Source organism: Chenopodium album, chromosome 11 (genome assembly GCF_948465745.1).
Source record: "Chenopodium album chromosome 11, dcCheAlbu1.1, whole genome shotgun sequence".
Lineage (NCBI taxonomy): Eukaryota > Viridiplantae > Streptophyta > Magnoliopsida > Caryophyllales > Amaranthaceae > Chenopodium > Chenopodium album.
In genome coordinates, this window is record NC_137844.1 from 19,259,349 (window position 1) to 19,277,514 (window position 18,166).

Here is an 18,166-nt window from a genome sequence, read left to right on the forward strand (position 1 = left end):
TTGCCATTAAAAAAGAATGGATGAAGTGTAACAAATCTTACTTCATATATGAGAATTCACTTCAATTAAAAATGAGTCGTTGACTTTAGGTAATAATCATGTTTCTGGTTTAAAATTTTGGATTTTGCTTGTGTACGGAGGACATACCTTATTTAAAACAAAAACTTCATATCAACGTGAGGAGGCATTAATGTGACTTAAATGTTACGAAGTATGAATGTGAGGAGGCATTAACTGTTTTGATTTTAAAATGGACTAATGTTTTCAATCTTAATTAGTTCAATGACTATTATAATTAAACATACTTCATATTAATTTGCTCGTGAATCTGTATCTGAAGCAAGAAATTTTCCACTTGCGTCATACAAATTACCACGTTCAAGTTGTGACAAGTAATACGAATGACCAAGATTACAATAGAACACTGCAAATATACATATGTACTATCAACACGATAGATGGAAGATAATAGATTTACACATAAACCCTGTATAAACAAATAGTGAGCAAGGGGGTTTTATGTGTCATCAGATTTCGCTAATTTATCATCTACATTGGCTGGAGGATCAATTTTCCCCACGCTGTTGTTCTGAGCTGGATTATGCATTTCAATGGTGTCCTTTATTTTCTGGAACTGCAAAATAGGTGAAGAGAGGTAAGTAGATAATAATTCATTTACAAACTGGAAACACATACAATGTGAGTACGTTATACTACAAAAGAATCAACTAAACATGAGTTCTTACAAATCAAGAACCATTTAATTTTCTAAGAAATGAAAAACCATTTAAGTTGCTTTTACACACTGTCATATATAAGTTACGCAACAAAAAATCAAGACAAGTGAAACCAAGAAACATCATCTTGGTAGTTAATAATCCTTATCAAGACAACCAGGTACACCAACAAATCCTAGGTCTTGTGTCACCAACCATAGCCCAATCCCCTGAATTTGCATGCCCTACCAAATAAACCTTCTCTTTTTTGACACATACCAAATAAACCTTCTCAAACCCTGAACTTGGTTAGGTTGTTTATGTTGAAAAAAAAAAAAAAAAAAACCCAAATCTAACTTGTAAAGACAATCAATAACATAATATTAAAACAGACACCAGGAATGACACATGTCAATTCCTGGTGACGTTTTTTTCCTCCAAAAACATTTTTCTTTTTTGCTAAAATCTTCTTTGAGAATTTTAGTATAAAATATAACTATTATAATATTATTTTAAATATTTTATACATAACTTATTTAATAATACATTCCTTTATAGGTTTCCCATATCTTTTAATAGTAGGACAATACATCTTCAAAAAGTATTATTCTGTATGTCATATGTTTAATACATCATATTTTATTCCTAAAAATGACTAATATATTTTAAATAAGCTAATTTTGTAACAAAATTTAAAATGATGAATCTATTAAATAATAGATTCGTACTACACAAATTGTTATTGTTATTATTATTAACAAGAATTTTGATTCTCTTAATACTTTAATTGGTTTCTCGCCTAATTCTAATATGAATAACATATCAAATTAAAGGAGTCGGTTTTTATTCAAAAAAAATGAAGGGAGTTTAATAACATAGCGTATCATTATAAACACCTTATCTATGCATGTAATTTCATGTAAGAAAATTTGATAAATTACAATTTTATTATTTTTTATTTATATCCCTAATTTAATACTTTCATAAATTATCAACTTCTAAGAAAAAAATGACTAAATATCATTAAATCAGGGTTATTATTATTATTACTGACTATTAAGTGTAATAAAAAGAAAATTGATACTAATTTATCATTGAATTTATAAACCACTCATATGGTCTAATATATAGTTTTAATATACTCATTTGTCTAATAGACTCATTTGTTATATTTCATTTTTCATTTCATTATATATACAAAATAAGAAGATAATAAATTTGTTATAGTTGTAGTTTATCTATGTGTTATTTTTATTTTTTAATACAATTTTTTTTTTCTTTTATTGATTAAATGTAGTGAAATTACCGAGCATGGCACGGGTGCTAATCTAGTTCTATATAATAATGCTGCCTAAACTATTTGTATCAAGACATTGGAGGCGAAGAAATAGTAAGCTGTTTTAAAGAGTAGGTTGTCACATGCTAACGATTTCCCTGATGCCCTGGCACAGCAAGTTCCATATGAGGCAACCTCCCTATGCCTGTGTGCCTTACTGAATTGGTGCAGATTAGTGTCATTCCAACAGTAGTCAGCTCTCTCTCTCTCTCTCTCTGGTGCTAAGATAGCAGGATTTGGAGGGTAGAGGAAGGGAGGGGAGTTGGTGAATAATAATAGGGTTGAGCTAAGGGAGGGAAAACACACCATGGATATACCAATAGTATTCCAGGTCACGTACTATAAGACACACCAATACCATAAGCATTCACGTAAGTGACTATGTCATCACCAGTTATGTATCATAAGGATCTTTGGCTTTATCATCCTAACTGAATCCACCCAATTAAATCAAAAATGCTAAAGCCCATTATTTTCGCAATAATGCTGCAAAAACTGGCTCGCAGCAGGAGCATTTCTTTGCAAATGTACTGACTTTTTGTGCTTCTAATATTAACTCATCTACAGCTATGGATTGGGGTAATTATGTCCTCCATCAATTAATCAGCTTGAAAGAATATCCCCATAGCTTCAGATTTTCTGTGCTTAGTCACAAAAATGCTTGCCTCTTCGTATTCTTTTGTAAATGTAGGTGTTGCAGCAATTTTACTAATCACTCATCCTAAGCTTCATTTAGCAATATATATTTGGGCTGCTGGAGTGCAAACAACTGTGCTAGAATTAAATGCATTAAAGAGTTAATAAAAAGACTTGAAAAAAAAAATTATACTTCCACCATCCCAAATTAGTTAACACGTATTCCTTTATGGAAGCTTCTTATTAGTTGACACATTTTCATTTTGGGCAAGTCTTGTGTAGTTCAATGACAACATTACCCTCACTCTTCTTCTCTCTCCTTCCCCATAGTAGCCATATCATACCCAATCTTTCTCCTTTCTTCCCTATTTCATCACTCTCTCTTCTCAATAGAAAACCACTCATTCTCCTCTTTCCAGGTGCGGAGGTGCCACCATGGCCACCACCGTCCCATCCCATATTCTGTCTCCTTAGTCGCCTCTGGCCTTTGCTTGTCACTCGGCCCCTTGTCACCGACTTTTGCCAACTCTATTCTCACATTAACTGCATCCTCTTTTTCTTAGGCAAAACCATTTCTAGGGTTTAGCTCTCGGTTTCACCTTGTTTTTTCTGTTTAACAATCGCAAAATCCCAAAAAAAATTGGAGATAATAAAAATTTGGAACTTAAATCATAAAAAATGGTGACTTTGCGTCAGTGGTGGCTTGCAATTTGGTGGTTATGGAGACCAAGGGGAGGAAGAACCTTATGAAGGTGGTGTGAAGTGTGCTTTAGGGTGGTAAAAGGAGGAAATTTCTTAGGGTTAGGGCATGCTTGGATTGAGAGTAATGTTTTAATAGGGTAATAAAGTCGAACTAAACAAAATGAAAGTAAATTTCTGAATCTGATGATAACCCCCTTTTTTTGTTGTTCATGCCAATATTAAGGTGGTTTTAACGGTGGTGGAGTTGTGTAGTAAAGGAAGGTGTAGGTAGTTGTATTGTCGAGGAAACAACAGCTGGTGGTAGTGGCTATGCAATGATAATGCGTAAGGTAATCTGTCTTTTTCCTTAACATATCAGCCCGCCTTAATTTACGTGCCTACTTCAATTGTGTCAATTAATTTGGGGGCTATTTGGAATGTTGTGCATTCAATACATTGTTGGTGACAACTTTATTATATTAGTAGTGCTTTTGTTGCAAAAAAAATAAAAAATCCTTAGAAACATAAGAGCATCCACAGTCCCACAGATTATAAGAAGTAAGCACCTAGTGAAAATAGATGATGTCTTTCGAAGGTGCTAATTGAATCAGCATAGGATCTATTAAAATCTATGTATCTTCATGGATTAGCCCACAAATTTTAGAACATAACATCGAAGGAAGAGCTTGAAAGATGGACAGGCACCTCATGTACATAAGCTTTATGAAAAGATCCATTATCACATATAGCTGGGATGAAGTTGTAGAAAAAGATAAGCATTAAACCCAAGACGAATCCTGAGCTACTTTATAGAAACATACATCTAGTGTGTTGCTAGAATCACTTTCTTTACAGCAAGTGGAGTTGTGTGTGGAAAAGGTATCCGTTTTTCTTCCCCGGACTAAATAGGACCTAGTTACATAAAAAAAAGAAGAAGCAGGCAGAGGGCTTACCTTAGCGAGTGAACAAGAAAACCCTTCCACCTTTCCATCAGCTCCACGATAGAAATGGAAGTAAGGAAGCACCTTCACATTCATACTTTTGCACATTGCCTTATTCTCATCAAAATTAACCTTTATAAACAATATCTCTGGATGTGATTCAGCCATTCTGCACAACTGGAAACACAGTGCAACAAATCAGACCAAACAAACTTTAAAGATCAAAAGTGAATCAGAACCAAAGTCATTAATCACCTAGCCTGCGAAAAGAATTTGCATAACTCTTCATGGTAGACAATTAATTTGAAAATCTTGCTCTCACTCACCCTCTCTCTCCAAATCCTTCTTTCCTAGAAAAAAAAAAAAAAATAAAAAAAAAAAAATTAAAAAAATAAAAAAAAATTGCACACATATTGTGGGAATTCAAAATGAAACCCTGAAAAAACCTATAACCGAGGGAAGGTTAATTGAGAATTGAGATTTAAGTGTAATCTTGTTTAGAGCAAAGTTTGTAATTCAATCACTATTTTTGAAGCCGAGCTATTAAATCATTTGTCAAGTAGAAATCGGTGCAGTCCAATAAAACTTTAAACTTCAAACATTTGTGAAAGAGTAAGGAGACCCAATTTACTCTGTGAGTCACAATAGCAGATGAAATAATAACTGGAAAAGCATAATGGCCTTCCAAATCATGTGGAAGAGTGAGTCAGATGTGAATGATGCTTCGAAATCATTTCTATGCTTTAGGAACATCTAGTGTGTCTTTGTCATAGAAAATTCTACAATAATACAGACATATTTAAAATTTACATAAGTGATATTTAGAAGAAGGGGGGCTTTGCTTTTACAGAAACCTGGAGCCAAGGTATCTTAAAGATCCATATATCAGAGATCAAAATTTTCTAGTGTATACACAAACAAAATAATTACTTCTAATTAAACCATGACTCTCAAGACAATATTTTATGAGCAATATATAAGATCATGGATGTCAACTAAAGAGATCAATGGTAAATATGCTATGTTAAGCTTTTAGAGCATAGTAACTGAGTTCTGATCCTCTCATTATTCTTTGTGACTCTTTTGTAATTATTTCTCTTGAGTGATGTTCTTCACCTAAAAGGGGTCCTTAAAGAACAAGATTGTCACCCAAATTCACCATTCTTCAAACGTTTCCAAGACATCTTTCACCTTTTTCCTATTCCTCGCACTCAAATAAATACAGATATGCTCAAGCCTTATCACTCCAATCATTCACTTCCCACTCCTTCATAACTGTACCCTAATATCTTATACCAACCCATACTAATTGATCTACACTCTTATAAATAAAAATTTCATAACATTATATCTATCCTGGATTAATTGTCTTGTTAAGCTTGGGTACACATAATATTATTACTTTAGTAAAAAAAAGGGCAATGTGGGTTTTTATGGACAATGAATTAGGCGAAATAAAACAATTGACAGTTTGATTGAGATAGAGAAAGAGTTAATGAGGCGTAAATCACATATACAGACCAACACCAAATGGTTTGAGTAAAATACAACTTTTATTTTAGGTCAGATGACAGTTTTTATGGACAAAGCTATTTAATTTTCTAATCCCTTGTGAACCCAAAAAAAAAGGCATATTATAACAGTAAAGAAGGAAATTTTATCCTTATAATATATTGGTAGCAAATTCCTAACTTGTGCCAAGTCTCATATTCTCATAATATCAAATTAGGTAAGATAATTATGAGAAAGATTAAGAATTAAGATATTATAAAGAGCAAATATTAATGATGGGAAGGGTAGTATAATAAGTCAGGAAATATTTACTTAAAACCACCCTAGAGCGACAGTACAAACAACAAAAACAATAAATAAATGACGTGCCCATCGGGTGCGGGTCATGTGTGCCTCTTTCACTGCACCTCGCCTATAGCAAAAAAAAAAAAAAAAAAAAAAAAAAAAAAAAAAAAAAAAAAAATCTAAGCTCCCTAGTGCCCCAGCACACCTAAGGCACAATTTTTTATACACTGGGTAGGAGCAGCGCAGTCCAAATGGTGACACAATGCACAAGGTGAGGAGCCTGCCTTCTGCAGAGAAGTGCTAGAAAGAGGAAAATAGAGTTGGATTCCAAGAAGAAAAAAACAAATAAAATTATTTAGATTAAATGTTACCTAGACTTTTATTAAACAACTAGCAGATCCCTTAAATCCTCAATTTATTACATTATATGCTCCATTACAATGATAAATAAAATTTTTTCTATTAAGAGAAACCATTCACATATAGGGTAGCAATTGTGGTTGATGACTTGACGGACATAGCAGAGATTGTCAAGTGGTGGCCAGCGCCAGTTCTTCTGATGGGCTTCGTTGATCGAGCATTCTCTCTCTCTCTCTCTCTCTCTCTCTCTCTCTCTCTCTCTCTCGTTTTCTCATTGTTTATTTTTTTTTCTTTCCATTACAATCTGAAACTTTCCACTCCTTTTACTTTCAATTTCAAACCAATTCATTCCAGTAAACATATCATTCCTGCCAACAATTTCTCTATATCTCAGTGCATTCTAAGCTTATCTTTTCTATTTTTTGAAATAGTTACCAAGTATCCTCTCCCTTTCCCTCCATCCGACTTTGGGAAAAATATAAAATGGAAACTTACTATATTTAATCACGTTGCCCTATTGTATAAGTTGCCTCCAAATATACACGAGCAACATGTAGCACACTTCCTTTTTAATTACATAAAAAAAGCAGAACATACTTGCTTTTATTAAGCTTTATTTCAATTTAATCCTATGGAATCATAAAAATAGCTCACGTCCACCTTATCTTCATAGGACATCACTGGAGTAATGAGGATCCTTAAATTGTTTTATCTGGGAAAATAGGAGAAAGGACTTTATACTGGATTTAAGATTATCAGATCAGCTTATTTGTTATCAGATAAGATACAAAAGACATTTGGATCAGTTCAAAACATATTATGGATAGACTTTAAGAATTAATAAGTAATATAAACATTCTCTTTTTTCTCTCTTTTATTGAACCAATAAATAGGTAAAATCAAGGAAGTATAGAAGATTAACTCCCTACACAAATTAAGGCTAGAACTCCTTTCTTCCTTATCTTATTCTACATGCAAAGGAAGGGGAGAACAAAGACAAGACATTTTTTTTAGGATAGATGGATGCGACCTTCGCTTACGGGTCACTAGATTAACTCAAGACCTTTCAGTTGTGAGCATGAGCTAGCTTAGGAATTCAATATTTGGTTAACACGGGAAGGTAGGTCAACCAGACCACTCTTGTCACCTCTTGGTAAAAAAGTTTTGGCCAACTAATACAGAAAGACATAAAGTCAGTCTCTTTTGCGTCACATGAGTAGGTTGAACAAACTCCTTCTACTGGTTACAAGAGGAAAGCTGAATCCCAAAGTGTCTTTAGAGAAGAAGCTTTATCTACACCCTTTCAAAGGCTTGTTTGCCTATTCTAGATGACCTCGCGTCCTTGCCTATAACTAAAGATGAATCAAAGAGATGTAACAGCTTCATTTTTGGGAGTTTTGCGGCTTACCAAATCCAAATTATTCCTTTAAACAACTTAGAAGGGGATGCAATGAGAAGCTTGATCCTCAATATTGCACAAGCTTCACTCAAATAGGAACTTGAACACCTTTAATCAGTTCAAAGGATATTACAAATTAGCAAGCATCTGAAAATTGTTGATAGCAACTCAAAGACTCCAATCAACATATCATTACCAGATGTAATATATTTTTTCGAAATCAATGGGTTAGCTGCTTGTACCCTACCAAGCATATCATTCTTAGATTATTAATTTTCCTACCCCATACCTATTGCCAAACTCTCTAGGCTTTAAATTCTAAAAAACTTATAAAAACACTCATAGTCCTATAAGCGAAAAAGTCAGCGTCATATCAATATACTGCCTCTGTTTTTTTTTTTTAGTTGACACCTTTCTAGTATCACGCTTGCCAACACATGTTTTTAACGATTAATAACACTAATTATAAACATTATAAAATTATAAAAAGTGGATATTAATAAAATATACATTGAAACGATTCAAACAAGACCCCACATGAATATGTTTTATCGTATCTATAAACTACAAAAGCGAGTCAAAGCGTGTTGTGTAAATAGTGTAAAAGTCAAACAGTGTCAACTAAAAAAACCGGAGGAAGTATCATGTATCAACAAATCTACAATCCAAATAAAAACAACAGGTACACAAGCAAACAAGAACAATCAGGAAAGTCTGAGCAATTGAAGGAAGTTACCCTTGGAAACAAAGCACGGCAAGAAGCACACCAAGTTCCATAGAATTCAACAACTACTAATCTATCTCCAGCTTCTTTTAGTGCACTCAAAAACTCCTCAGTGGAATGAACATCAATCATATTGGGTCCTGCATTCTTCTCCCACCATTTTGGTTGATCGGTCGCTTCAGCAACAACAGCATGCACCTAGCATACATCACCATACACAACACAGAAGGCTCTAACTTAATTACCACAACCACATTTACTATTGCTTGATCGAGAAAATAAATACAGATAGTTAAAACTTCGTCCGTCTCACATTATACCACATTTCTATTTTAGGACGTTTCAAAATAACAGGCCACTTTATATACATACATAAAACTAAATTAATATATGAAAATTTTCATATTACTCTTCAAGTTTATAGGATTAACTCCATAATATCGTCATAATATGATGATTACAATAGAAATGACCTCGAATCGAATTTGGAGTAGTAAATTAACTTATAAAAATCCAAAATTCAATGAAATGCGAATTACCCCAGCAATATACATGAGAAACATGTATAATTGACCATATTATATCAAATAATTTTGAAAAAGATAAAGAGAATAATAAAATGATTACCTTGAATGAAGACGGTCGCTTTCTGGGTTTGAAGGAAAGAGGAGCAACAGAAACAAAAGCAGAATCAACGACTTTAGCACTAATTTCAAAGGAATTACGATTAACTGGGTGCCAATTATTGAGTGAAGTGAGCAAAGACGCGGAAAATCGAAGGGAATTGCAAGAAGATAATCGAATAGCATCTGCCATTGAAGAAGAAAGAGAAAAATTGAAATTAATTTAAGCAATTGAATCGAAAACAATGGTGTGTGAATAAAATTAGCAGCATAATAATGGAGAAATTGGTGAAAATTTAGGGATAGAAAATGAACTCGGATTTTTTTCCCAAAAAAAAAAAAAAAAAAATTTCCCGAGTTTTGAATAAGTGGCCTGAGCTGACTTACATAAAGGGCGTTTGGTCAGTATATATCATATCACTAGGGGTGTTCAAAAAAACCCGACCCGATTGTCCCGACCCGATTTCCCGATGACCCGGTAAGTACCCGATGGGAAATTCGGGGAAAAAATCTATTTTTCCGGGACGGGTACCCGACCCGAGAAGATTGTCTCTTATCCGGGTCGGGACATGGGGCAAATTTTTTAATTATCGGGTACCCGTTACCCGATAATAACTTAATTTTTTTTTTTTTAAAAAAAAAAAACCCTCCTTCAAAATGAGCCCAGCCCATTTATATTTTACTAGTTTATTAACTTAGGGTTCCTGATCTCTCTTTTCAATTTTCACGCCACTTTCATCTCCCCCTCTCTCTCCTCCCTTATCTTTCTCCGCCTCTCTCTCTCCTCCCCTATCTTTCTCCGCCTCTCACCGCCCCTATTTTTGTTATGCGAATCGAAGCAACAACAACCGCAACAACGTTCTGCAAATCGAAGTAACAACAACCGCAACTACAACACCGAAGGGGAGGTGCGGTGGTGTATGTGCTTGCTTCAATATGGTGGCGGCTCCACTTTCATCATTCATGCTCAGATCTACAAGAAGATTACAAGTTTCCAATATTAATAATGAAGTATGTTTGTTAATTAATTAGGGATGAATATGTATACCCATTTTATTGTGGGTTTTAGTGTTTTACAAGTTAATTAGTACTAAATTATTTTTAATTGTGTTTGGAATTCTGGATTAGTATAGTCATTCATGGATTTGATAGTAATAACGTGATAGTACTCTTTAAATTGGGTTTTTGTTGGGGTTGTATAACTTGTTCTTATTATATTATACTGATAAGAAAGTTGTTTTGTTATTTGTTTTTTTTTTAATTTATTTTATACAGCATATTGTTTTTTTTACAAGAAATACTAGTATAATTATACGAGATATTTTATACTGGTATACGTATAAGAGAAATAAACATTAATTTTCAGAAAGATAAATAAACCTTTAAAAAAAAAAAAAAAAAAGATCCGGGTACCCTATACCCAGACCCGAATAATTCGGGTACCCGGAACCCGGGTACCCGAGATATTCGGGTCGGGACATGGGACAAATTAACAAGTACCCGAAACTCCGGGTACCCGGGTTTTCGGGTACCCGAAAACCCGGGTACCCGGATTTGAACACCCCTACATATCACATCTTTGAACTAATTGATTGTTGTCGTAGTGGTGATTGAGACTACACTTAGTAGGGAGGATTCATATTTGATCCCGTAATAATAACTGAGAGGGGAATAGAACATAATCACCCATAACTGATCTCCGAATCCGGATAAGCCCAAAGAGTGAAGCGGGTGGAACACCAAAAAAAAAATATCATATCTTTGAGGAAATTATATATCCAAGGGCATATCCCCGAATCTAAATTAGTTTAAAGGGTGAAATAGTGTTTTCGTTGGATGCCTCTTAGGTATAAGAGGTGGTTCTAGTTATAAACTATACCTAACTAACCGACCCTTGCTCCTTAACCAGGAATGTGAAATATAACAAATTCACTTTATGGTTTACCTCAATGCTCAAAATAGGATAGGAATAGACAAACAAAACGGATTTTTGAAAACAGATAGAAAATACTCCACTCATTCATATTATGACGGAAAACAACATATGCATGATCCTAGTATACGATAATAAATGTAATATAAGCTTCATCGTTTATTATACTAAAAATGGAGAGCGAAAAAACGAGAGGAAACCTAGGGTTTTCAAGCGAAGAAAATGACCAATTGCAAATGTCGTAAGAGTAAAATAAAGAGACTACGAAACTGAAAAAAAAATTGTACATTTAATATTATATAACTAATCATTTCAGTTGTTATAGTAAATGTTCTTTTTATCAAAGAAATGTTATCAAAGAAATCAAAAATCAAGTAGAAAAAGAGGGAGAAATAGACTTAACGGTATAAAATACGAGGATAGAAGACGTAGATAGGGACAACATTGGAGTAGTTGGAAGCAGCAGAAACAATGTCGAGATGATCGTCGTCTCGTCGATTCGAAGGTCATGCTTGAACCAGACAACAGCAGCTCCGCCATTGTTGTTGATTCGAAGGTCTTGTGCGTGTTTTCCGTCATTTTTTTAGGAGGTAAGTCGGATATTATCCTCCCAACATAAACTATTTTGGGTAAAATTACCCAAGCCACGAGGTCCTATCAAAAGGTGACACGTGTCACCTTACGAAAGGTCCAAATGGATCAATCGCCTTATGACACGTGTCCCTCCATACAATTGGGAAAAAAGGCTGCCTTCATGGCCCAAATCCTGAGAAAGTCGTAATATGGCGCAACCCACCAAAATTAGGTCAGAATGACCTAAGAAATGGGTACTTTTTCCAACGACCCTATAAATAGGGATATTTCCCCCATTTTCTAGGACACGTTCATTTTCCCACATCAGATCTACATTCTCTCACATCAGAGAAAACACCTGATCTCGGAATCCGAGAAGATCTCACATTTACCTTTTCCGCACCTCATCGTACTCTTCGATCGATACTAACTTGATCGTCGGAGGCGGAGCTCCTACCAACCGGAGTCTCCGTGTTTTGCAGGTACAGATCGCGTGGGACTATTCTTGGTGACGTAACTCTCCCAAGGGATTAGAAAACACCCAAAATATTTGGCGCCGTCTGTGGGGAGAGTACCTCTAAGATGATCAAAGAGTCTGTACCGCTACCTGAACCCAGTCGGGCGAGAGTCGATGGAGAGATCTATTCAGACCAAGATACAAATAACGAATGTGAAGTCGAAACCCATGTAGCCCCTGATGGGTCACTCATCTCTAAGCGCATCTGTCCCAGGGATAAGAACGCGGCAACAATGAAGTTGGTCCCAGTAAATCTACTAGACCACCAGCTGGGGAAACCTAGTCATCCAGAGGGACTGCTCCCGTTACTAGGGATGAACTCATGAAGTTCATGAATAATTTCAAGTAGGAAATCAAGGACCTCATCAACAAAAGGACGACTAGCTCTAGCAAGGGTCAGTCGACCAAGAAGACTCCTCAAGCTGAGAGGAGAAAGCCACACCTGCAATTGACTGGTCTAAAATCCTTCTGCCTCAGACGGGAACAAGGAAGGTCATCCGAACAGTTCAGCCGGATGGCAACAAGAAGAATTTCTCCGATGCTTGACACATTATCGAGCATAATAGGAGCCAGCAGCTGTTTGAGCCAGCCTCTACATCGAGCTTCCCAGACAGCTTCAAAAATACCTCAGCAAGGAATTCTCAATCCTTGCATGAGAGCCATACAGGCGGCAAGTCCGTCCACACTGGCCCTCAAATGATTGAGTCAGCCCCGTATGTGCCTTAGATGCTATACGGGCAATATACCCCACCATCCATGCAGCCGACCCTCTTTGGAGGTCAGGCGGCATACAACGTCCAACCTGTGAACTAGCGGCTCCGTCTGTTAAAACTTGGTGAACAAACCTCTGCGTTCACCAATGAGATAACCGAGGCGGCACAGCTGGCTAAGGTTAAGAATGTTTTGGTTGGTGCCTATGATGGTACCACCAACCCTAAAGATCACCTTATGGCCTACACCAACCTCATGCACATGTAGGGGTTGGAGGACGCCATGTGGTGTAGATGCTTCCTGGCTACATTGGAGGGCATAGCGCAACAATGGTTTGGCAACTTGCCAGCCAGATGTATTGATAGCTTCAAGAGGCTTGCCTTCTTGTTTGCTTCCAACTTCTCGATGAACATCCCTGCCAAGAAAACAAGTCTCGACTTGAGCACAATTCGACAAGGAGAGAGAGAAGGACTCCGCTCCTGCGTCAAGCGGTTCAATCTGGTGAGAACCCAAATTCAAGGACTACCTAACGAAGTTGCTTATACAGACTTCTTCAAGGGTTTGAACGACGGATCAACCTTTAAGTTTGACCTTGTCAGGAAGAGGGTTTTCACCCTCCAAGAGGCGTTGATAGAGGCGGAGAGCTTTATACAAGCAATCGACCTTTGCACGTCCAGCTAGCAACCAATCAGTCTCTAAGAAGTCTGGCAAACAAAAGGAGAGCCGGTCTGCTTAGCCGGCTCCCAAAGCTGAACAGAGCAAAAAGGGAAAGGGATCTGGGTGGTTGACGATTCTGATCAGCCGTCCTAGAAGAAAAAGAAGGAATTCAAACCGTACGTTCCTAAGTACGATTTTCATAAAGACTGCTACTCAATCTTCATGGAGATAAAGGATCGGGTGACTATTGAGAAACTCGCGGCCATGAAGGGTTCCGCCAATAATCAAGACAAAAATAAATACTGCCATTTCCATGAGGACATCGACCATGAAATCAATGACTGCTATAGCCTCAAGCGGTTGCTGGACCGTCTGGCTGATCAGGGGGTGTTGAAGTCATACATCCTCAAGTCCAAGGTCACCCTGAAGACAAATCCAAGGCAGTCGTCCAAAAAGACTCCCCAGCCTACTAGTAGCTCGGACACTGACAAGGATCCGATCTACACCATAGCAGGCAGTTTTGCTGGAGGGGGCCCTACCATCCGGGGCACCAAGGACCATTTGAGGAAAATGGATGTTAATTGTACTGAAGAAGGTCAGGCGTCTACCAACACATTCCCAGAGGTCGTCATCACTGAAAAGGATCGGGGCAAAGTCCGCTGGGCGCATGATGACCCTATGGTTATTGAATGCAAAGTGGCCAACCAACTGGTTAGCCGCATCCTAATTGACACTGGTAGCTTATTTGACATCATCAGCTACAAGTGCCTGTCCAAGCTGAGGTACAAGGTGGACAACATGCACGACGTCTCCCACCCTCTCGTTGGTTTTGGTGGAGGAGTTGTGCACCCTGTCGGACGAATAGATCTGCCCATCCGGTTGGGAGAGAAGGGAAAAGGGAAGCATATGACCGTTCGGTTTTTGGTGGTTGAAGAGCTGACCGCCTATAACCTTATTTTGGGTCGTCCCACTCTGAACGAGTGCAAGGCCGTCATCATCCCAACTCTTATGTTGTTGAAATATGAAAGGGATGATGGTTATGTTGGCTCCCTAAACGGGGATTAGAAGACGACTAAGGAGTGTTACCTCTCATATGTCAAACCGACGGTTGCAGTAGCCGGATAGGGGTCGGAGCCAATAGATCTTGACGATGTCAAGGATCCTGATCCAACCCCACCAGCCACCAAGAAAAGAAAACCTGCTCAGCTGGTAGAGGTGAAGAAGGAGAAGAAATAGCAATCACTGACCGGGGAACGGTCAGATGAACTCCGTCCCTAGCCGGCCGGCGAGCACATTGATATTGCTCTGGATGACAGCTGTCTAGAGCGTACTGTTAAGGTGGAGACGGTTGCTTTTGCAAAGTTGGGTGCAGACTTGCACCTTCCGCTGAAGAAATTCAAAGACATCTTTGCGTTTGAAGTGGAAGAGATGCCAGACATCAGCCCGAATCTCGCTGTCCACAAACTCGCCGTTGATCTGAAAAAGAAGCCCATTCGGCAAAAGAAAAGAAATCACAACGAGGAAAGAAGTCAGGCAGCAGCTGCCGAGGTTAAAAAGCTGTTAGACGCCGGGTTTATTCGGCCATGTAACTTCCCTGATTAGGTTGCAAATGTTGTGCTTGTAAAGAAGCCGAATGGTACCTGGAGCATGTGCGTTGATTACACTGACTTGAACAAGGCATATCCCAAGGACAGTTACCCACTTTCAAAGATCGACAATTTGGTCGACTCTACAGCTGGGTATGCTTTGATGAGTTTTATGGATGCCTACTCAGGCTTCCACCAGATTCCCCTGTGGAAAAAAGATCAAGAAAAGACGACATTCGTCACTGATCAGGGGTTATTCTGTTATACTGTGATGTCGTTTGGCTTGAAGAATACGCCTGCTACTTTCTAATGGATGATTAATACTGTCTTCATTAATCAGATTGGGAGGAATGTAGAGGCGTACATCGATGACATGATAGTCAAATCCAAGCAACAAACGGATCATCTCGCTGATATCCGAGAAACCTTCACCACACTCAGGCGGCACAAAGTCATGCTTAATCCCAAGAAGTGTGTATTTGGTGTTGACTCTAGGAAGTTTCTCGAATTTTTAATTGATCAAAGGGGAATAGAGGCCAACCCAAAAAAGATAAAGGTGGTGATTGACATGAAGTCACCCCGTACTATAAAAGAAGTTTAGAAGCTTACTAGTTATCTGGTGGCATTGGGGAGATTCCTCAACCGGTCAGGTGACAAATGCCTCTATTTCTTCCAGGTAATCAGAAAGAAGACAAGGTTTGAATGGGGGGGATGATGTCGAGGCGGCCTTTCAGAAATTGAAAGAATATCTACAGTCTTTGCCAAGGCTTGTTAGCCCTCTGCCCAAAGAGACGCTTTACATGTACTTAGCTGTTTCAGATCATGCCCTCAATACTATTCTCCTTGCTGAGAGAGACAACATTCTACTCCCGGTCTATTTCATTAGCCATGTACTCAGCAATGCTGAACTACTATAACACCCCAATAATTCTCTCTTTAAACCTGTGAGTACCCTGAACAAAAATCTAAGAGAATTACTGACGTGTTACTGCCAGGTGTTCAAACGTTAAGGCTGTATCAGAAATTAGCAAGGGAAAAACTAATTCAATTATAAATAAGTTTCAAACCAACAAACAAAACCAAATTAAGTCTTACAACTTGGAACCATTAAGGCCCTTATTCAAAACCCAAACTAGTAAAAGTAGTATTAAATGAAACCGAGTTTAAATAAATCCAATAGTAAGTAGCAAAGTAAGTTGTGAAAAGTAACCAACACTCCACTTAAAATCCCACCACCTTGATGCGAATTCTGAATATGTAAAAACCTATGGTTAATCTACTCCCCAATATTATAAGTGTAAAAATTGGATCGTCACAGGATCATTGAAAGGCGAAGGCCATGACCAAAGAAAGACATACAAAAGCACGCAATCAGCAATGCTGAGTACATACAGGCTACGAAATATAATAAGAAATCCCTAGCATGGCAGTATGCTACTATTATTCAATCATCACACACAATTAAATTATAGACTCAACACACGACTTTACTGTCAAGTTTACTAACACTTCACTAGTTAATAATAGTTAAATCATTTCATTTTATTCATCGAATTAAGCAATAGACAAGGTTGTCCTCCTATGATCCATTTGGAACATCAATAAAAGAAAACCCCATGCCTCCTTTCGGAAACATCAATAAACATCAAATGGCCACGGACGCGACTTCATGACCATAGCTAGTATGAGATCTCATCTAACTCCTTATAATTTTTAAAAGCATTTGAAAACAAGGGACTCGTAGATCAGACGGCCTCTAAAAAGCACACGGCTAATACCCCTTGAACCCCAACCCCTGATTGTCAATATTCTAGATGTGCACAAATCCAGAGTTTTATTGCTCATCTATCTTACACTTTACGTGATTTACAAGTTTAGAATTGGTGAAGACTCATATGCAGAACAATACAATCAATCAAATATCACATCATTTAAACAATCTAAGTTTCCAATTCAATTCTTGATTTATTAGTGACAAGTAATATTTATTATTGATTCCTTTAGCTACCTTGGTGCATAAACACCTTAAGTGTATAAAGCACCAAAACCTTAACCTTGTCTTTTAAGACTTTAATTCTTCCTTTACTTATTCCATTTCAATAATCATGAACGAGTAATTAAATAATTCATTCCACATAGTCACATACCTTTGCCTCTAAGCACATCTTACAAAATTAATGCATAAACAATTCTTGCAAAGTAGAATAAGACACAACATACGGAAATCACAATGTATAATCAAACAATTAAGCCCAGTCTTCTCTATACATGACACTAAGTTATCAATACATCCCTAAACATGCATCTAAAGGCAAGGTTTCGTAACTTGTACGTACCTTGAATAAACAAATTGGTAAACTGCTTTTCCAACTAAAAACCCCTTCTATGAGGTTCTCTCCTAAACCAAACAACAAAATCTCAATCAATACCCAAACAACCAAATTTTCAGCAACACTAACTTACTTTAAAACCTTCAAAATCCAATTAAACAACACTTTAAAACCTCCCTTTAATTAGAGTCAAAAGCTTATATATAATTCTTTAGATTTCTTTCAAAAAAAACCATAAAATACACCTTTGTACGTAAAATTACAGCAAGTATAAACTAATCTTCAAAATTCAATGCTTCAAACTTACAAAATAACCCCAACAATTATTTGTAGAAATTGGAATCATGAATTAATGAAATTACCTCAAATAAAACCCAAAATTAAAATTTTAACAAATGTGAAAATTAGTTTTAATCATCAAAAATATAATTCTAAAATAATATAATCACTATATATTTAAGTAACTTGACTAACATGTTTTTAAGCCCTAAAATCATGAAAACCAAGATTTAAGCCCTTATTTTTTTAATTAAATCAAATCTAAAATTTTATTCAATAAATTAAAAATAGTATAATTCATAAATGTGTAGTCTTTTAGAGTGATTAAACATTATTAAACAAGAATAATAACAATTCAAAAACAAAA

At 36.7% G+C, this 18,166-nt stretch overlaps 2 protein-coding genes across 2 annotated transcripts; one reads left to right on the top strand and one right to left on the bottom strand.

Annotated features, from left to right (window-relative positions):
- Positions 1–274: 274 nt before the first annotated feature.
- On the bottom strand, positions 275–9,584 carry LOC145567474 (thioredoxin-like 2, chloroplastic). The gene is made up of 4 exons (XM_081626764.1): positions 9,218–9,584; positions 8,603–8,788; positions 4,323–4,487; positions 275–634 (listed from the first exon to the last, which is right to left on the bottom strand). The coding sequence occupies exons 1-4, from the start codon at positions 9,404–9,406 to the stop codon at positions 518–520; spliced, it is 657 nt and encodes a 218-aa protein (XP_081482890.1). The 5' UTR covers positions 9,407–9,584; the 3' UTR covers positions 275–517.
- Positions 9,585–13,826: 4,242 nt separating this feature from the next.
- On the top strand, positions 13,827–14,669 carry LOC145566417 (uncharacterized). The gene has a single exon (XM_081625845.1). The coding sequence runs from the start codon at positions 13,827–13,829 to the stop codon at positions 14,667–14,669; it is 843 nt and encodes a 280-aa protein (XP_081481971.1).
- The last annotated feature ends 3,497 nt before the right edge of the window (positions 14,670–18,166 follow it).